Raw genomic sequence first — 22081 nt, 5'->3', positions numbered from 1 at the left:
TTATTGAGCATATCTGGGATGCCTTGCAACGTGCTGTTCAGAAGAGATCTCCCAACCCCTTGTACGCTCACAGATTTATAGACAGCCCTGCAGGATTCATGGTGTCAATTCTCTCTAGCACTAGTTCAGGCATTAGTCAAGCCAATGTCACATTGTGTTGCAACATTTCTGTGTGCTCGCGAGAGGCCTACACAATATTAGCCAGATGTACCGGTTTCTTGGGCTCTTCAGAGTATTACTACAACCTTAAATTGTGTAATAATGACTTGGCTCCATATAAGACAGATACATCGATGTTCTAACATTATTAATACCTATTGTATTTCTTCAAGATGACAGCAAAAAAGCAAGCATTTCACATAAGAAAGAAATATAGCATTTGTGATAAACCAATAAAATTATCAGTTCGGGACAAGGAAAAAATTGGAAAATTGTGAACATTCAAATCACAGCCATTTCTGAACTGAGTAAATGATTTTCTCACTCATACTATCAGGAAGTACAAACATGTTTTATTCATCTAGCGTAATCTGGAGATGTGTGAATTTCTTGTCATAGAAGTACATATTCAGCACAAGAACATGAAGAATTTTGTAAATAACAGGTATCTTGCAAATACTGTTGCATATTTCTAACCAACACAATATGCTTCATATCAGACCAGTACAAATAGGCAGCTTATGTCATGTGAGAGAAGACTATACATGTAGTTACCATTATCAAAAAAAGAACAGTCCTGGTTTTAAAACCACTATTTCATTGAGTATCTATGAAAATATCTTTAATTCATTTATAAGATCTGATCTATAATAAATATGATACAGACTCAACAATTTTTTCATATTTTTGCAACACATTTCATCTTAAACATTTGAATACATTCTCTGGTGCAAATACCAACCTTGCACACAAATTATTTTTGATAAGTATATTCAGTACCTCATTCAACAACAATTAAGAACTTCTTACAGAAGATTAATCCGACCTGTAACAGCCCTGAATCACAACCTTCACGTAGTCATATGGCAAACTAATGTGCGTAGTAAACCACGCTGTTCAGCAGTTAGATATGGCCACAACTGTGCTTCCAGCTCTTGCAAAGATTCACAGTCTTTTGACTGACAGGCCATTACCAATGACTGGAGGAGAATAAATTCATCTTCACTCAGATAATTCACTGAAACAGAATACAAATGTATGTAATACACAGTGGAAAAACAGATAATAATTAGCTATGTATTTGTAAAGATAGATCAAATTTAACATTGTACTTTTAACAAATACATTTTGTTTCAATATAAAAAAAGTGAAACAAAATAAACGGAACAATATCAAAAATCCATAAAAAGAAAATTTTGCTTTAAAATTAATAAGCTTTTGTTTCCAAACTAAGATGTTTCCTCTACATTCTTATGATTGTTATTTCACACTATTTTCAATATACTGTCATTAAAATTTAATTTTAAAATTTACCTAATAGTAGAGGCATTCAGTCATTGACAAGCACACAAGACAGAAAACTTCACTAGCTTTTGGACAATCCTTTGAGCTAAAGTTCACATGAATCCCCCCCCCCCCACACACACGCACGCACACTTACCACCTTACACCTCTACAATCACACCCCTGTTCCACATTTCAATGTAACTGGACTCATTTTTATCATCAATCTCAAATTCCTCAAATTGTTGATTAATGCTGTTCTCTTTATCGAACAATATACTTCCTTGGGACAACAAATAATACAATTAGACTATTAGGAGTGAGTTTGTGTTACTGATTATGATGAATACTGTTTGCTGGATTCCCTCCCTGCTCTGTATCAGACAGTACTCCAAGCTTGTTTAATACACATTCTCTTTGATATTTCAGAATTTCTGTGACTATCAAAAGCCTGTACCTAGGGTATTATACCTTTCAATTTACATGTATTTCCTTCCTATCAGATGGTAATATAGTTTCCCAAAAGGTCAGCATTCTTTTAAGTCTTTTGCAGTTCAGAAATGTTTTGGAGGTTCTGATTCATACTGTTTTGTGTGTGTGTGTGTGTGTGTGTGGGGGGGGGGGGGGGGGGGCACGTTCCTGTATTCTACTTAGTAGCTATATGCAACTATGGTTTTTTGCTTGAAACTTTTGTCTGGCCCCAGAATGCTCCTTGTTTAGAATTTTTCAGACAAGTTCAATTTGTTTAATGATTTGACTATTTTCTATAATACTTCTTCACGAGTTTCATTCCAACAGAAAAGATTCTTCCTTCAGATTGCCAGAACATATATTTTGATTGTTCTTGTATTCAAGATTTTATTTTCACCTATTAATGACCTCAGTATCGATCTCCTCTCCTGGTGTAATTGTTCAGTTTATGCTGACTTAATTTTTTCATTACTTTCTGTCTTCTTTCTGCCTTTAGACATGTGTTAATTTGTATCACATAGGACTTGTCACGGAGATATTCCAAATCTCCTTGGAGTTAATGCAAGTGATCAGAATGTGCTCAGTTTTGAATGTCATGCAGTTAATCAGTTATTTTCATACTAGATGCCATGAAGTACAGATTTAATTTCCCACATATCTATTCATCTCTTGTCAGTCATGTTTCTCTTGTCATGTGCTGTTACTCTTCTCATGTTTTTGAAAATTCAATAGTATTTTGTCTGATGATGAAAGCATAGTTTCAACAATCAACCTTCAGCAAAACAAAGTTTCCTATAATTGTAGGAGCTACATATTTCTCAGCTTACAAATGCTGTTAATTTACTATGATGTGTTAAATGCTTCCAGTTATTAATTATAGCTCACACTGGTCAGTTGCTTTCATTTCAATAACTTTACCAACAGGCTCAGTACTGACCTTAGTAGATCTATTGTTGCTTTGTGCCAGAAACCTTCTCCCAACCAGGCATTCTAACTCATCATTCCAAATATACAGGATTTGCTAATAACCACCTCAAGTTCTATGTTTATCTCAGTCTCTAACACTATATGAGCATTACTGATTTCCTGATGGGATAAGGTTTCTCAGAAAAACTGTTCATGTAAAGAGGAGCCAATTTTTGAGCAGTCCTTTATCATCACTGTGCATGTAGATTTCTTTTCTTTCTCTTTCTGTAAAATGATTAATGGAAAATCTCATATAAAGATGTGAAACAAATACTAACAAAGAGATAGAGGGGCTGGCCAGTACTTACCTCACCTCAGTACAGCCGATAGATACACATAAAACAGAACCGAAAATTTACATTCCTAGCTTTCGGAACAAATGTTCCTTCATCAGGGAGGAGAGAGGGGAAAGAAAGGGAAGAAGGGAAAGGAGATTCAGTTACTCACAACCCAGGCTATGAAGCAACAGGGAAAGGAAAATAGGGAGGGTAGCAAGGATGTCTCTGACAACCATGCCTCCATCCTTGCTACCCTCCCTATTTTCCTTTCCCTGTTGCTTCATAGCCTGGGTTGTGAGTAACTGAATCTCCTTTCCCTTCTTCCCTTTCTTTCCCCTCTCTCCTCCCTGATGAAGGAACATTTGTTCCGAAAGCTAGGAATGTAAATTTTCGGTTCTGTTTTATGTGTATCTATCGGCTATACTGAGGTGAGGTAAGTACTGGCCAGCCCCTCTATCTCTTTGTTAGTATTTCTTTCTGTAAAATGTAGTTTTAGAAAATAATTGTATTTTCATTACTGCAGACCAAAAAAGCAAATTTTGTTAAGGCCACTACAAATCAAAATACTGAGTAGTATCATTTACCAGGTACATTTCCACCAGCTTCCCATGCATACTTTTCCAGCACCTGTCCCAAATCAGGTGGAAGTCGTTGGGCAGCAGGCTGAAGAATGAGTAGTAGAAGTACACGTGTCACTTCACACCTGAAGACAGAAATATGGTCACCAGTAGTAGAACATTCACTTACTTTCTGGAAGTGAATAGAAAAATAAGTAAAGTCAATCTGTTCTCAACCCGAAGGTAAATTTGAATGTCACACTGCTTTACTAAGCATTGACCTTCTGGAGGGAGCCCTTGCCTTCCTCAAAATCTTCGAATCTGACTTACTTGGACAATTACAGGGGATTACAAATCATGATGAAACTTGGCATTTTCAACATTTACAAATCATTGCCAGACTTGAAAGTTACAAATACTTCAAGAGAAATTAGGGATTGAACCTTGGTTCTTTGCACCAGAAGTCTACCACTGAGCCACTTAGAAATATTAATTGTATTACAAATAATGATATGAATCATCCATTATGGCAAAAAGTGTAGCCTACATATTCATTACATCAAAGATTTTCATTGCAGTAACATCACAATTCTTTCTCACTTTTGAGATATATATCTGGCTGCATGCATTCTATAGTTGCTGGGCACAGACAATTGATTTTAATTTCTAAGCTACATATGACTTGCCTGTGCAGAACATCACTGTATACACCCATTGGTGTTTTACTCCCTTGATTTGCAACACGAACCATCTCACTGAATACATTCAAAGCACCATCATAATCACCTGTAGCAAACAAACAACAAATTATCCTTACAAATTCTTTCTAAAAATCTGCATATGTGATCAGGACTTTCAATACCAAATGAGAAAGCTGTAATTGCTTTATATTAGGAACAACATTTCAAATTATATTATCCCTGAAAAACCAAATTTTAAAGGAGAAAGAAAAAACTAATTACTCCTAATCTGTGAAATTTTTCACAAATTAGAAAATATGAAGTTATTGTAACTTCCTGGCAGATTAAAACTGTGTGCCAGACTGAGACTCAGAACTCTAGACCTCTGCTTTTGTGGGCAAGTGCTCTACCAATCGAGCTACACAGCCTTTGCTTGGGTGGCTCAAACAGTACAGCACTTGCCTGTGAAAGGCAAAGGTTTCAAGTTCTGAGTCTCGGTCTGGCACACAGTTTTAGTCTGCCATAAAGTTTCATATCAGCGCACAGTCCACTGCAGAGTGAAAATTCATCATGAAGTTAATGTGTTTGAGGCTTACTTCTACAAAATTATTTTTATTATTATTATTATTGAAGAACATTATCTTTTAACATAAAATTAAATTTTTCACAAAGCCTTCTAATGTATAAAGTATCCGTATTATCCTTCCCGCTCCCAGCAGACTTCATTAGGATTTCTATCAAACTAACATATTATTGTAAATCATGTCATTATTATACAATAAAAATATTCATAGTAACCATTTTGATACACAATTCGCGATGTCTTTCTGCTGTAGTTCTTTAATGATATGCCATATAGTTTAAATGCTTGTTTGTATTCATTGAAGTTTCCGATTGCAGCCAGATTACATCACTTCTAGCCACAGTATTTCAGCTGACAATCATTCAGTCATCTCCAGATGAGTGTTTTGCAATGGAGACTGCTAGTTCACATCACTAACTTTATACCAAAAATTGACAAGGTGATGCATGGTTGGTTGGTTTGTGGGGGTTGAAGGGACCAGACTACAAAGGCCATCGGTGGACATGCATGCACAAAGGCACCTGCTACATGAGAAACCTCTGTCAAGTTTTGGATCCTCTTCGAATATTGCTTCATCTACAGCCCACAGGAGCATGTGTAATGCTGATACTACATGCATGCTCTCTGGTGGAATGCACACTTGTGGAGTTAAAATTCAGATATCAAAATTATAAAATTAATTGCTGTTAGATGTGTCATTAGGAATAAAATGTTTTCTTTCTGACGAAATTAGCTAGACAACTTATGTCTTTGCTGAGCCTTTTTGCGGGGAAGTGCTTGAATCATATTTGCAACTCCAGTGACTTTGTTAACAGACTGAACTCACTTCTTAAGCTTCGATATCATCTCACTCTTCACTAGCGTCCTTACATGGATTCATTATCACTCATCAGCAGTAAGTCTAAAACTGATATAACAGCACTATTTCATCATGCCCTTTCCTCAACCCACTATTTATTCAACAGTGAATATTTTGAGCAAATTTACAGTGTTGCCATAGGTAGTTTTCTCCCCCCACTTGTAGCACCTGATTCAGTAGAAATTAAAAAATTCTGGCAATATGTAGATGACAATTTTATAGTGTGGCCCAATGTGAAGAAGAACTGTTATGCTTTTTGCACCATCTGAATTCTATTCAAGATAAAATCAAATTTACGATGGAAGTGGAGAAGGGCAGCTGTGTGTCGTTTCTGGACATTTTTGTCAGTCAGAAAGCAGAATGATCACTGGGAATTTCACTTATCGTAAGCCCACATGAACAAATCTGTATTTGTAAGTGCCTAGCTACTACCACTCATCACAAACTATGTACATCCTTTGCACATTGTTTTGCTGGACACATGTGTCTGGTGGAGACAGCCTTGCAAAAGAGCTGGAACACCTACAATCTGTGTTCAGCGATAATGGGTATTTACCACATCCGATCAGCATAGCTTAAGGAAGAAGAAACGTGACCACCCACAATATCAAGAGGAGAAGGGGCAGTTCAAGACCTGGGTGTTCCTACAGTATGTTGCAATATTTCGTCAAAATGTGGCAGAATCTTAAGAAAACATTATATCAAAGTAATCTTCCACCCACTTATAAAGACTTGTGCTCTTCTTGGTTTGGCAAAGAACGATTAGGGGTTGTGGGGGGGCTCGAATCTACAGAATACCTTGCCAGTGTGCAAATGCCCACGTTGGTCAGACAATACACACAGTGCATGGAATATGCACTGAATATGATCACCACACCCGCCTTTCGCAGCTCAGTATATCAGCCATAGCTGAGCACTGTATCTCCACAGGACATTTCATAGATTCTTCTTCCATGGAAGAGGCTGCCTTTGCTCATGTGTGTCTGCATCAGTTTTTGGTATGAAGTTATCAACGTGAACTAGCAATCTCCAGAGCAAAACACTTACCTGAAAATGGCTGAATGGTTGTCAGATGAAACATCATGGAAAGAAGTCTATGGAATACAGCTGCTTCACGGAATACTTTTTATATTGCAAAAATCTCAAATGTCTCTTCCTTCTACTATTATTAAAACTTAATCGAAAATCTAAATATTCTGGTTAAAAGTTTTTATTTATATTATGTTTCGAATGAGCATCCTATAGAATTCTCTTAAAACTTGGTTCAACCCTCTTCCTTCCTCCAAGTAACTACAAACTGATATACAAAATTTTCCTCATTGCCAGTTATCACAGCAACTGAATCAATGATGATAGCTTAGGAATCTAAATCTACTATCCTACTCCAACAATCCCCAAAATGTTTATGTAGCCAAGTATCCGTATCAGTCATCTATGCTTCACTCACTCTACTGTATGGTGACTTTAAGTTGATGAGGATGTTTGGTTTTCTTTTCCCTCTTACGGTTTCCTCTTAAATTATCACCTACAGCAGTTTTTTCCTCCATAAATGAAAAAGCTGTTCCTTTATATATAATATACAAATGAAAGATAACTGACATTTTTAAATGTTTGTCGAGAAGAAGAGTGCTTGTAGTCAGTGTAGTCACCTGAGCAAAGTAACTATCAGCATCGTGTAGTCTTAACGTTGCACACAATATGACTTGAAACACACACTACAGAGGACTGAATAAGATTTGAAACAACAGTTAATTTTGAGCAGCAACTGTAATTACACTGTTCATGAATACAATTTGTGACAATCCGACACTGTAGCATGAATGTTCACTTTAGAAATTGTATGAAAATGTATCGAATTCATTTTTTTCCAGTGGTGGACATAATATAATTTGAAACAATGCTCCTTGTATTGCAAACTAGTTTTTGAAACCATTTCACTATCTGTAAAAGATAACACATGATTCTATAGTAAAAGATACTGAACTGACATCTCATATGGCAAACAGCTTAAAATTACACAGACACAAGGTACTGCCAGCTCTTTACTGAGTACATTAACAACAGTAGCTTGGAAAGAGATTTACAGTAATCATTAAGTACTCAAGTGATTACAAAATGACACTTTATTAGTAGTATTTATATCATATTTACAGGTTGAACATTCTGAGCAGTGGTGTGGTCCTTTTTGCTGTGTAGTCCATTTTTCTTCCATTTATGAACCATATCTACCACCAGTTGGAAACAGCAAGCCAATGACTCAGTACACTGATCCACTGATTTTCATTTGTACATGCAACTTCTACTTACAATGCTTTGCTGAACTCCCACTGCCATTATTCACACATTTCAATTTATAGTGATATAAAACACACACAAAGGAAGGAAGGTAAAGGTTTAATGTTCCATTTAGTGATGAGCAGTGTAAGTGAGAGCTGAGTGCCTGTACCAAAGTTAATCAAATTTACTTTATTATTTTGCTTGTAACACTGTTAAATGTCTCTTGTCACAGTTCTCAAAACAAGTTCACACATGAACTTACTGGAGGGTATCATCACCTGTAGCAACCAAACCATAATTAGAGTGCTTTAGAACATGTATCACAGAAATATAGAGTGTACTAAAAATACGTTTTCTGCTTTTCACGCCATGGTGGTGTGTGTGTATGAATATGGCTTACCAGGAAAAGTGATTTTGACTGTGTGTGTGTGTGCGTCCATGTGCATGTTTGTTTGGAGAATTTGTAAATCTAACCTCACATTACACTACAATTATGATTTTTACATGTTGTCTTCCATAAAAGAAGAAAAAACGGTGATATTTCAAATATTCTTGATTGTATTACATGCTTTATTATGCTTAAACAAATTATCACTATAGGCTTCTAGAACAAATCAATGTTATGGATGCTGTTTACTGACAATATTGATGATTACTGCCAACCTTGACTAAAGCACAGATCCTACATTATTTGGTTGTAGATCTTCGTACATTTCTGTAATCTTTGACACTACTGTCTTTGAGAGTTAATCTGTACTATATGCCTATGTAAGCCTGAACTTACTAGTTCTTAACAGCTAGGGGTCATCAAGTATTTTTATGGTACATTGTGTTTTGAACGTTATTGAGCTAACACATGTTGTTATGGAAAAAGTCTGTACTAGACACATAGCTGTATCCTGTTTGAATTTAATGTATTTTTGATCCATCAGTATACAGCTTTGTAAGTACTTTCCTCATTTTAAAAGCTTGTCTGTGTATACTACATATGTTTTCCTGTTTCTTTATTTTATGGTCCTCCATAATAACAGTTGCTAAAATTGAAACTGCTTAAGAAGAACAGTGTATATACAGCTGGTGGCTAAAAATGCTTTTATTCAAATACTCTGCCATAAACAGTTACCCACAAAAAGATATAATTTATTTAGTTAACCAGTCTTTGGCTTGCAAAGCCACTGTCAGACTATCTGACTGTTATAATTACAGACCAGATTATATGCATTTGCATGTTGCATATGCCATTGCATATTTTGCTGTTTTTCATCAGTTATTGCATATTTTACCTAAACACTAGTGACAATGCATATTTTTGTTCTATTTTTACAATATTTTAAAAATTTAGATGGGCAGTCTCTAGCTCAATCTAGTTTTGATGTCTCACAGATTGACCGTGACACTAGAACTGCGTGCAATCACTAACCGAGAGGCGACTGCCTAGTGAAATCATTACAGAAAAGGAACAGGAACAGGCACACAGAGTCAATGCTCCTGCGCCCGCACCCCCTTGTTAATCCCCTCCGCTGTCACACCGTAAGCATCAGCAACAATTACATTTAACTACACAAGCTTTTAGTCACTCAGCCATTGTTTCAGTTTAGCTTTCTATTTATTTGTACAAAGTTGAATGTGTTTACGACATGTAGTGTATATAGTGTTGTGCGCCGTGCTGGCCGAAAAAAGAAACGTTGTTACGTAGATAGCTGATCATCTTGGAACATTTACACATGACGGAATTGTTTTATATTGTCGAGTTTGCAAGACAAACATTTCGTATAAAAATGTTTCAAACAGACCAGAATGTTAGTATGTTCCTATTGCAGGAATGCAGAAGAAAGCACCACAACAATAACTTCTGCCAACAGAAGTTGCACTAGCAGGGATTTGTCCAAAGGTAACCAAAAAAGTCAATTTAACATGGATCTATGTGAAGCATTCATTGTAATCAGTATACCTCTTCACAAGCTTACAAACCCTATCCTCAAAGGCTTCCTGCACAAATATTGCTTAAATCATAATATACCAGATGAATCAACACTGCGCAAAAATTACTTATCGACAACTTGCGTAAATGTTCTGGAAGAAATATGCATTGAACTCAAAGACAGCATTATCTGGATTTCAGTTGATGAAACTACAGACACTTAGGGGCCGTTACATTGCAAATTTTATTGTTGGTGCTTTAAAAGAAGAGCTTTCTTCTTCATATTTAGCAGCCTGCAAAGAACATGAAAAAGTATACCATTCTACAATCACCAGATTTGTGAATGAGAGTATTAGAAAAATATTTCCAGAATCTGTGAGATATAATGTGCGCAAAATCTACCATGTCTTTTTATTATTTGATCTTGGTATTTCGACATTTTTCGTGCATTTTAAGCATTTTTCCATGCATATTTGCATGTATATTTTAAGGTTTTTATAGTGCATATAATTCGGTCTCTAGTCGTTATCATCAACGAAGTTACAATATTTGTGAACAACACTGGATATCATGTTACTCATCTAGACTGAGGCACACACACACAGTCAAAGATGACATTTATTGTGTGTTAGTCAACATTACTAACATCTTTTCCATTGTTGTTTGGAAATGTTGTAACTTCTTTGATGACAACAATCAGCTCAAGTCTGATGATGACTTTGTAAGCTGAAAACCAGTTAACTACTGAATTAATCCTGTATAACACACAAAATATTGTGCTTTTATTTATTAGTTTGTTGTTCTACCATGAAGTGATAGAAGAATCAGTTAATAAATACTGTACATCAAGAAATTTCCAAATCTTGGAATCTAGGAATTACATACAGAGAGGGGCACTGAGTACCCATAAACAAATAAGGAAGAAAATATAAAAGGCCATGAGAGAAATAGTAAAATACTTTAATTACATGTAGAATATGTCTTTCTTCACAAATTTAATGAAAATAAAATCATACAATATGGACAACTACTGTATTTACTCGAATCTAAGCCGCACTTTTTTTCCAGTTTTTGTAATCCAAAAAATAGCCTGCGGCTTACAATCGAGTGCAAAGTAATCGGAAGTTCTGAAAAATGTTGGTAGGTGCTGCCACAACTAACTTCTGCCGTCGAATATATGTAGCGCTACACAGGCATGCTTTGCAGGCACAAAGAAAAATACTGGCGCCAAAACCTCTGCATTAGTAAATAAATTTTTAAAAAAAGGTGGAAGACGAGCTTTTTTCTCCGCCCCGAGTTTCGACCACTGCATTTGCATACATTATCCAATGAAGTAAATACAAATTCCGTATTGTTCATCTTCGAATGTAGCAGCATTTCAATGTACTACGAAAATCCGACTGGCAAGACTGTTTGGGATGTTTGTCAATATGGCCAACTCTACATTCTGAATTTTTTCTTACCTGTGAGAAGAGATGGTTGCTAATAGCAACTTTTATGAATTGTGAATCACAGGCAGTATTCTCTTCACCATAAGAATAATATGAATATAAACATTTTGCCATGTGTTCTTTTGTGTTTGCCTATCTGCATAATAAACTACGAAACTAGAGTGAGAAGAGTGAGAAGAATATACGTATCATGTCATGTTTATATGTGTATTATTCTTATGCCTAATAGTGATACAGTCAGAAATGAAGCACTGCAATTGACTAGATTTTTAAATCTAAGATGACTCTAATTTCTGTGCAGAACGTAATGTACTAAAGAGGCATCTGCAAAGATTTTCAAATGGAGAAAAATTTTCACTAAACTAATGTTCAGAACATCGTCTATCATAAGCAGTCTATTATTTGGTTCTCGTTGATCATTATCAAAGAAAGCAGCAGTGTAGCCTAAGTAACAACAAATAGCAGTCTCTTGCCATTGTTTCACTAATGAGACGATTCCTCTCTCTTTTTTTTAATTGTAAGCGGCGGCTGCATGCACAAAAGCAAGCCATGCCACGAGCGGCGACAGACCGTAAACACTCATAATCAGAATGCGACAAACAATGCATGACACTGTACAGTAATGCATTTTCAGCTTAGAGTGACGTAAACACCTATAACAAAGAGAACAGCACTTATCAGACCAAAGAAAATTAAGCAATCAATTCAAACCAGACGAAGCACGTGAAAAAGGAAGGGTACCCATATAAATATGGACGGAGCGCCTGACGTGGTAAAGCTTAACTGCTAAGCTTACGACTTGAACCAAACTACTATAGCTGTATCGTCATTCATTCGACCTAATTTGTGTCTCATATTACAATGGACCAACTTTGTTTCGATTTGGAGATGCGGCCTAAAACTTTACTCTCCCCTTGAACTTTGAGTCTCAAATTTCAGGTGCGGCTTAGACTCGGGAAAAATTTTTTTCCTTGATTTTGAGTCTCATTTTTCAGGTGCGGCTTAGATCCGAGTGCGGCTTAGATTCTAGTAAATACGGTAGTAATGGTACACCTTTTGGATGCCGAACAAATCACACACATGAATGCACTTGCGAGTTCTAACAGCTGATAGGGCATGGTCACAGAAGCTTTCACTGAGCAGACACAAGTATCATATCTCAGAAGCTAGGAGGTAGCTCACTGCTTGGCCTGGAGACAACTGTATATGTCATGTGCCTCTCCAAACTGTTTTGCTGATGGACATGTTTGTCAAGGTAGGAAGACAGGTGGTGACCAAAATTTATTGGAAATATGCAGAATGGTGGGAATAATTTGTGCCCGCTATGGAAGCATACAGCAGCCTAATGGACATTTCAAAACTACAGTCAAACTAGTCAGTGTACAAGGCACAACAGCTATGAAAATGTCACGCGTCTTAGACTAAAAATCTGGGATGATACACATGAGCCTGTTCTGAACCTTTAGATTAGGAACTAAGAAGCCAGAAACATGTATACTTGACAGCATAAAAATTGGCTGTGTCTGAAATGTGAATTACTCAGCATGTTACGCAGAAGCCTATCACATTACCGGATGCACACACATGCTCACGAAAGAAAAGAACACTTGTAATTGTGAATGTAGTAGAAGAGTGAACACTTTTTTGACATTTATCATATGGACATACCCTTTAAAAACATACAAGAAAACTGCACTATGTCATTAATAGCATTGCAGACACAATAAAGCCACATTATTTTGTAATGTGGAGTCGAATGATACGAATTACCTAAATGCTGGCAGCTATAGTGAGCCGTGTCACGGCTCAGCATTTTTGATTTACCCAGGAGATTATTTCACTTGTTTTCGCCGCGACGATAGGGGGCGTGATCGCTGAGCGCTGTTGGCGCTGTGCGAAGCAACAGTTTTGGCAGGACGGCTGGGTCGGTAGATGGTGACAGGACAAAAGCAGGGGAGAGTCAACTCGTGCCTGCCGATTAAGGACTGCGATGAGTGTGGCTGTTTGCGAGCATGTGGGGAGGATGGAATGCTCGCTTGCTTAGCGTGGTTCTCCATGACCAGCTGTTGTTTGTTGGGCCTAGCACTCGAGTATAACAGGAAACTGTGTTGGTGTGGTTCTCGTCACCTGGCTAAGGCCAAAATTTTCAAATACTTTTATTATATTTCATGATCTTTACTTTATTATGGGGTTGGTACTTGTAGCCAACATTTTGTGATTTGAAATACTTCAGAGAATATTATCATGTGCCAGGTGTCTACTGTGAATAATTCTTAATTTGTTTCATAGTGTATGGTACAGTATCCACTATCAATCATTTTATGAAAGTTCTGTCAAAAAGGGAGAGAGGATATAAGATGAACATCAACAAAAGCAAAACTAGGATAATGGAATGTAGTCGAATTAAGTCGGGTGATGTTGAGGGTATTAGATTAGGAAATGAGACACTTAAAGTAGTAAAGGAGTTTTGCTATTTGGGGAGCAAAATAACTGATGATGGTCGAAGTAGAGAGGATATAAAATGTAGACTGGCAATGGCAAGGAAAGCGTTTCTGAAGAAGAGAAATTTGTTAACATCGAGTATAGATTTAAGTGTCAGGAAGTCATTTCTGAAAGTATTTGTATGGAGTGTAGCCTTGTATGGAAGTGAAACATGGACCATAAATAGTTTGGACAAGAAGAGAATAGAAACTTTCGAAATGTGGTGCTACAGAAGAATGCTGAAGATTAGATGGGTAGATCACATAACTAATGAGGAAGTATTGAATAGGATTGGGGAGAAGAGAGGGTTGTGGCACAACTTGACCAGAAGAAGGGATCGGTTGGTAGGACATGTTTTGAGGCATCAAGGGATCACCAATTTAGTATTGGAGGGCACCGTGGAGGGTAAAAATCGTAGGGGGAGACCAAGAGATGAATATACTAAGCAGATTCAGAAGGATGTAGGTTGCAGTAGGTACTGGGAGATGAAGAAGCTTGCACAGGATAGAGTAGCATGGAGAGCTGCATCAAACCAGTCTCAGGACTGAAGACCACAACAACAACAACAACAACAACAACAACTGTCAAAAATATTATTACATTAGACTTTGTTAAAATTGGTGCATTTAAACTGTAAATTTCCTAATTCTACTAATATTGCTTGGGATAAACCCATCTATTTCTTGATATTGCCATATTTGTGTATTAAGTTGTGTTTCTTCTTGAGACTGACTGAATTGATTTTGGAACATGTGGGGGGAGTATTTAAATGAAAAGTTGCTAGATCACACAACCGTCGTGAAATTGAAAACTTGACAGTGTTTACTCATGTCACCAGTCGTTAATGTTATTCTTGTCTTGTAGCTTACTTAACAGATATAAAATAATTTAGAAATTTTGTGTATTTGTCACGAAAGATGAACTGATGTCACACGACATTGATATTTGTGTAGGTTTTACGTAAGCTTAAGTGAATCAGGAGGAAAAAAAAAAAAAAACACACACACACACACACACACACACACACACACACACACACACACACACACACACACCTGCTTATCATTGTCACATTTTTTTAGCAGACAGTAGGGAATTTGTTGCACTCTTGCCAAATTGGATTTTTTTAAGGTTTTATTTACATGTAGTACAAATCACAAGTTCAATATGTTTCTGGTGTAATTGTTAATAATTGTACATGTTGCACTATTGTACAATATAATACACCTTTTACTAACAGTACCTTATGTAATGTTTCAGAATGGGGCAGCATGTTCTTCTAGAGAATGTTTAAAAAAATTTGTTGCTAAAATTTCCTTTTAAGCTATTAATTGTATTAACTTGAATGTATAACCAATTATTGTTAAATAATAAATTTGTGTCAACAAGGCTTGGACCAATCCTGGCTCTGCTACCGTCTGTACATCACATATAGCATAATGCATTTGTAGGTCAGTGGCACAGTTGGTGATCTAGCCTGCAATTACCTGGCAACAAGCTCTGGTTTGTATCTGTATTACAATTTTTTTGCGTTAGTCCGTTAACTTGTTTAATCTGTAGGACACAAAAATTAATACAATGAACAGTTCACAGTTCCTACTAAGATATTTTTGGCCCTCAATATCTCATAGCAAGTGGATTCACTATTATTTAAAACCCTGTCCACAGGCCTTTAGCTACCATGACTGCCTACAATCTGTGAGGAAAGCCATTTATGAGGTGGGCAACAAATCTCTCATTTTCTGCCACCTCGTACCAAGTAGCTAATGCGAGTTCCCAAAGGTTATCGTGGATTCCTGGCATAGAGTGATGCCAATTTTCTTGCATGGTCTGTTTGGTTTCTTCCCGTAAGTTTTCCATAGGGTGCAGGTACGGTGCAGAAGAAGGCCAATCAAGAAGGAAAATCTCATTCCGCCCTGCACGTGCTCCTCCATCATCACTGACACTTGTATAGGACACTGGTCCTGCTGGAACCAGATTACTGCTTCAGGACATATTTGTGACACTGATGGGACAATAATGTGGGTATGCTGGGCAGCATCAAGTCAGCCATCTAGCCTGTGAAGCATTTCAAGCCCACAAGAACACATCCAACCTCAAACTGCCAGACACAGAGCCACAGTAAGATGGCTCATGGTCATATTTGAGATTGAAACAGGCACCTTACAGGCAGTGTACTAGTATTGGACCACCGTTAATTGAGGACAATACCAATTCATTGGAGAATGTCACATTCCAGCAGTCACAATTGACACTGTCCCCACAAATGCTGATCAGTGGAGTTGATGATCATTGAGGAGCCTCTTCTTGATGGCTGCACATCTGCTAAGTAGTATGGATTCCCAAAGCCGTATCCACCAACTTCAGAAAGACAGCGGTATATTTCACCTGTACCATGTTTAAAAAAGAATTTTGCAGTGACATGTTGACAAGTTTATTATCCTGGACTGGTGTTGTTACATGCCAAAGTCCTGCCCTACTTGATTCTGCAGTATCTTGAAAACATTTTATCCATCATTGCACAGAGCGATAAGGAACGACGTATCATCTCCAGTCTACGACACCATCGAATTCTCCTCCTCCACAAGAGCAATGATGTGGTCACAAATAGCCTGTTAATGATGAGGCATGGTGCATGAATAATGTGACTCAACTGAAAGTGAAGTGGTGCAGGTTTTTGACCTTGCTCGTCTACCGTCATTGGCTGTTACCGAACAAAATAGTGTGCTTGCAGACTTAACTTGCCTCACCAGACTGTCACAGTCTGCTGCCATGAAATATCAATGAAACTGCGTTAATAATTCTTGCATGTTATGTCAAGTAGAAACACTGAATTTGAGTTTTTGACTCCAGGGAGGAGGTCACTCTGCACCTGAAGACCTCTCGCTGATTTATATCCAAAATTCCATCACATCTGCTGTGGAAAATTAACTGTATGTCATTGAAATATGTTTCATTTAATATGATGAAGGGTTTCATAGACAAAAAATTGTTGAACCAGGAGAATGTGTGTCTTGTGGTGGGGTTAGGGAGAAAAAGTAAAAATAAAATAAAAATTACACAGATTGGAACACGAGAAAACTTACACATAAAGCCTGCAGATTTTTATGCAGCTACAGTAACCATTTAAGAACTTATATCTATTCAGTTCAGATGCACTAAATCTACAGGTAATAGCAGCCTATTCTGTTTGTGGAAAAAATTTGATCCTTCCTAGACCAGATCGTAATACTGACAAGAACAGTTTTCTGTAATTTTTGAAGTAATATTTCCTCATCTGCATGTTCCCACAGTAAACAGAAAAATGCGGCATGCTGCATTTCATTCGTGTCAGTGCTGTACTGTACTGTAACTATGGCAGTGATTTCTGTTGGCCAATTTTTGGGCTGTCAAGTTTATATTTTACCATAAATTAAGAAAATTAAGAGTTTTTATTGTATTACTGGTATAGAGATGGGTGATGGCTCAAAAGAAGCATAATACAAATCAAAATGCTTGTCTGGTACCAAAAGTTAATATGTATTTTTGTGTTATCACTACTTTTCCACAGTCTGCATGTTGTTGTTGTTGTCGTCGTCGTCTTCAGTCCTGAGACTGGTTTGATGCAGCTCTCCATGCTACTCTATCCTATGCAAGCTGTTTCATCTCCCAGTACATACTGCAGCCTACATCCTTCTGAATCTGCTTAGTGCATTCATCTCCTGGTCGCCCTACGATATTTACCCTCCACGCTGCCCTCCAATACTAAATTGGTGATCCATTGATGCCTCAGAACATGTCCTACCAACCGATCCCTTCTTCCAGTCAAGTTGTGCCACTAGCTCCTCTTCTCCCCAATTCTATTCAATACCTCCTCATTAGTTATTTGATCTACCCATCTAATCTTCAGCATTCTTCTGTAGCACCACATTTCAAAAGCTTCTATTCTCTTCTTGTCCAAACTATTTATGGTCCATGTTTCACTTCCACACATGGCTACACTCCATACAAATACTTTCAGAAACGACTTCCTGACACTTAAATATATGCTCAATGTTAATAAATTTCTCTTCTTCAGAAATGCTTTCCTTGCCATTGCCAGTCTACATTTTATATCCTCTCTACTTCGACCATCATCAGTTATTTTGCTCCCCAAATAGCAAAACTCGTTTGCTACTTTAAGTGTCTCATTTTCTAATCTAATTCCCTCAGTATCAACCAACTTAATTCGACTACATTCCATTATCCTCGGTTTGCTTTTGATGATGTTCATCTTATATCCTCCTTTCAGGATACTGTCCATTCTGTTCAACTGCTCTTCCCAGTCCTTTGCTGTCTCTGATAGAATTACAATGTCATCGGCGAACCTCAAAGTTTTTATTTCTTCTCCATGGATTTTAATACCTACTCCGAATTTTTCTTTCGTTTCCTTTACTGCTTGCTCAATATACAGATTGAACAACATCGGGGAGAGGCTACAGCCCAGTGTCACTCCCTTCCCAACCACTGCTTCCCTTTCATGCCTCTCGAATCATGTAACTGCCATCTGCTTTCTGTACAAATTGTAAATAGCCTTTCGCTCCCTGTATTTTACCCCTGCCACCTTCAGAATTTGAAAGAGAGTATTCCAGTCAACACTGTTGGAATATTTCTCTAAGACTACAAATGTAGAAATGTAGGTTTGCCTTTTCTTAATCTAGCTTCTATGGTAAATCGTAGGGTCAGTATTGCCTCACGTGTTCCAACATTTCTACAGAATCCAAACTGATCTTCCCCGAAGTCAGCTTCTACCAGTTTTTCTATTCGTCTGCAAAGAATTTGCATTAGTATTTTGCAGCTGTGACTTATTAAACTGATAGTTCGGTAATTTTCACATCTGTCAACACCTGCTTTCTTTGGAATTGGAATGATTATATTCTTCTTGAAGTCTGAAGGTATTTTGCCTGTCTCATACATTTTGCTCACCAGAGGGTAGAGTCTTGTCAGGACTGGCTCTCCTAAGGCTGTCAGTAGTTCTAATGGAATGTTGTCTACTCCCAGGGCCTTGTTTCGACTTAGGTCTTTCAGTGCTCTGTCAAACTCCTCACATAGTATCATATCTCCCATTTCATCTTCATCTACATCTTCTTCCATTTCCATAATATTGTCCTCAAATACATCGCCCTTGTATAGACCCTATATATACTCCTTCCACATTTCTTCATTCCCTTCTTTGCTTAAAACTGGGTTTCCATCTGTGCTCTTGATATTCATACAAGTGGTTCTCTTTTCTCCAAAGGTCTCTTTAATTTTCCTGTAGGCAGTATCTACCTTACCGCTAGTGATATACATCTCTACATCCTTACATTTGTCCTCTAGCCATCCCTGCTTAGCTATTTTGCACTTCCTGTTGTCTTATTTTTGAGACATCTGTATTCCTTTTTGCCTGCTTCATTTACTGCATTTTTGTATTTTCTCCTTTCATCAATTAAATTCGATATCTCTTCTGTTACCCAAGGATTTCTATTACCCCCGTCTTTTTACCTACCTGATTTTCTGCTGCTTTCACTATTTCATCTCTCAAAGCTACCCATTCTACTTCTACTGTATTTCTTTCCCCCATTCTTGTCAATCGTTCCCTAATGCTCTCCCTGAAACTCTCTACAACCTCTGGTTCTGTCAGTTTATCCAGGTCCCATCTCCTTAAATTCCCACCTTTTTGCAGTTTCTTCAGTTTTAATCTACAGTTCATAAACAATAAATTGTGGTCAGAGTCCACATCTGCCCCTGGAAATGTCTTACAATTTAAAACCTGGTTCCTAAATCTCTGTCTTACCATTATATAATCTATCTGAAACCTGTCAATATCTCCAGGCTTCTTCCATGTATACAACATTCTTTCATGATTCTTGAACCAAGTGTTAGCTATGATCAAGTTATGCTCTGTGCAAAATTCTACCAGGCGGCTTCCTCTTTCATTCCTTACCCCATTCCATATTCACCTACTACATTTGCTTCTCTTCCTTTTCCTACTATCGAATTCCAGTCACCAATGACTATTAAATTTTCATCTCCCTTCACTATCTGAGTAATATCTTTTATCTTATCATACATTTCATCAATCTCTTAGTCATCTGCGGAGCTAGTTGGCGTATAAACTTTTACTACTGGAACAGGTAAGGCATCAAAACTATGCACCAAAGAAGAGCCCAGTGCACAAAACCCAAGGAAAGAAAACCTCAACATCTACCAAAGGAGAAAGAAAAAAAGGCAGGTGAGGTACCACATCCAGTGAACAGCTGAAGGCCCCCACAGGCAGAAACTGTGACAGGGGACATAATCTCTGCCACTTACCAGAACATAATCTCTGCCACTTACCAGAGGCACCCCACCCAACAATATAAAGTGAACACTGTGACAAGGCCAGGAGGGGGGAAAAAAAAAAAAAAAAAAGCAAGCTCGGGAAAGACACCAAGTCAGACAGAACATGCAAGAAAGGAAAGGGGAGCAAAGAAACAGTTAGGGGAAGGGCTGCGGCAAACCAAGTCTGCATAGCCACTGCCTTATCAGGGCAGAGGAGGCAACAGGGCACCCTTCAAGAGTAAACCATAAAACCAGCTCAGCCACTGAGGAATCGTTTGCTAACGCAAGGGGTAGTGAGTCAGGAAGATTTAAAAGTCTGCCACAGGGTGGCTAGGTTAAGACAATCCAGCAAAATATGGATCACCATCAAATGGGCACCACAATGACAGTGGGGCAGATCCTTGCGATGGATAAGATGACCATGGGTCACCCATGAATGGCTGATGTTGAGGTGGCAAACGATGATGGAGTCCTTGCAAGAGGCCCACGAGGAGGACCTCCATTACTTTGTGGTCCCCTTTATTGCCGTTAATTTGTTTGATGAAGTCAAGAGTATGCCATTATGTACTCTAAAGCCTTAGAACTTGATGGCATAATACCGATCAGAAGTCCGGTGCCAGAATGCCAATCCCAAAAGGTGGCTTGGCGGTAGTCAATTTGGCCAGCCTGTCAGCAAGTTCATTTCCCGGGATCCCAATGTGACCCAGGGCCCACACAATGACCAACAAATGTCGACATGTTTGAGGACAAAAAGGGAATCCTGGGTACACAGGACCAGGGATGGCAAGGGAAACACTGGTCAAGACCTTGTAAATTACTCAAGGAGTTGCTACAAATAAGAACAGACTCACTGTTGCAGGAACAGATCTGCTCATGAGCACAAGAGATGGCTACAAACTCCACAGTGAAAACACTGAGTCACCCATCAAGGAGCAGAGTTCATTACATCCCGCTTGGATGTAAGCAAAGCCAGTGTGACCAGTAACAATCGAGCCATCAATACAGACTGCTTTTGAATCCCAAAACACAATGAGAACAAAAAAGAATTGGCGGAGAGGGCCTGAAGTGGAGCAGAGTCTTCCGGAGCTTGTGATGGATCAGGAAGGGAGATGCACCAAACAGGCTCAGAGAAGAGACGGCAGAGAGAAAATTTTGACTTCTGAAAAAAGGGACTGAATACAGATGGTGATTGTAACCCCAGACCTGGGCTGCCATTGCAGCAGGTGGATCTCTATATCTGGATGGAGGAGACAGTAGTTCAGGTGCTCCAGAGAGCAACAGATGCAACCTATCAACTGTTGTTGGTGCAGAACCCACAATGGTGGAGAATCCTGCCTCCACTAGAGGCTGATCACAGGACTAGTCCAAAATGCGCTAGTTGCCAGCCCTACCCTACAATTGCCGAGCCGTATGTGGTATTTTCACAATCTAGACACGACTAGACCAATACTTTGTACAGCTATAGTAGAGTAGAATGGTCCGCACCTCACTTGGTATTGCTGAGGCATCAAAGGGCACTGAGATGCAACCAATACGTCTGATTTAGCTGACGAAGATGGGGAAGCCATGTCAACTGGGCATCGAAGCCCAGTCCCAAAAAATGAATGGATTCCACCACACAGAGGGGCTCGCTATCAAAGTACAGATCCAGATGGGGATGGGGATGCACTGTACAGCGACAACAGAAATGCCTAACACAGGTCTTGGTAGCTGAAAATTGGAAGCCGTTAGTGACAGTGTATTGGTCCTTGCAGTCTGCGAACAGTAATTCCCATTATGGATGAACAAAAAGA

The 22081-nt window shown here is 38.2% G+C and overlaps 1 protein-coding gene across 2 annotated transcripts in view; it reads right to left on the bottom strand.

Moving 5' to 3' along the window:
* Nucleotides 1-473: 473 nt before the first annotated feature.
* Nucleotides 474-22081, bottom strand: part of LOC126162253 (40-kDa huntingtin-associated protein) — a 92507-nt gene continuing 70899 nt past the window's right edge. Inside the window, exons 5-7 of one of the 2 annotated variants that reach the window (XM_049918643.1) lie at nt 4402-4501; nt 3743-3861; nt 474-1177 (exon numbers count right to left, since the gene is read on the bottom strand). In XM_049918643.1, the coding sequence (XP_049774600.1) occupies nt 1011-1177; nt 3743-3861; nt 4402-4501 (386 nt within the window). In that variant the 3' untranslated portion in view covers nt 474-1010. The remainder of the gene's footprint in view (nt 1178-3742; nt 3862-4401; nt 4502-22081) is intronic. The other variant, XM_049918644.1, reaches the window with a different exon arrangement.

Source organism: Schistocerca cancellata, chromosome 2 (assembly GCF_023864275.1).
Source record: "Schistocerca cancellata isolate TAMUIC-IGC-003103 chromosome 2, iqSchCanc2.1, whole genome shotgun sequence".
In the NCBI taxonomy this organism is placed as follows: Eukaryota; Metazoa; Arthropoda; class Insecta; order Orthoptera; family Acrididae; genus Schistocerca; species Schistocerca cancellata.
The sequence above is the reverse complement of the archived record's forward strand: the minus strand, read 5'-3'. Positions and strand labels throughout refer to the sequence as shown.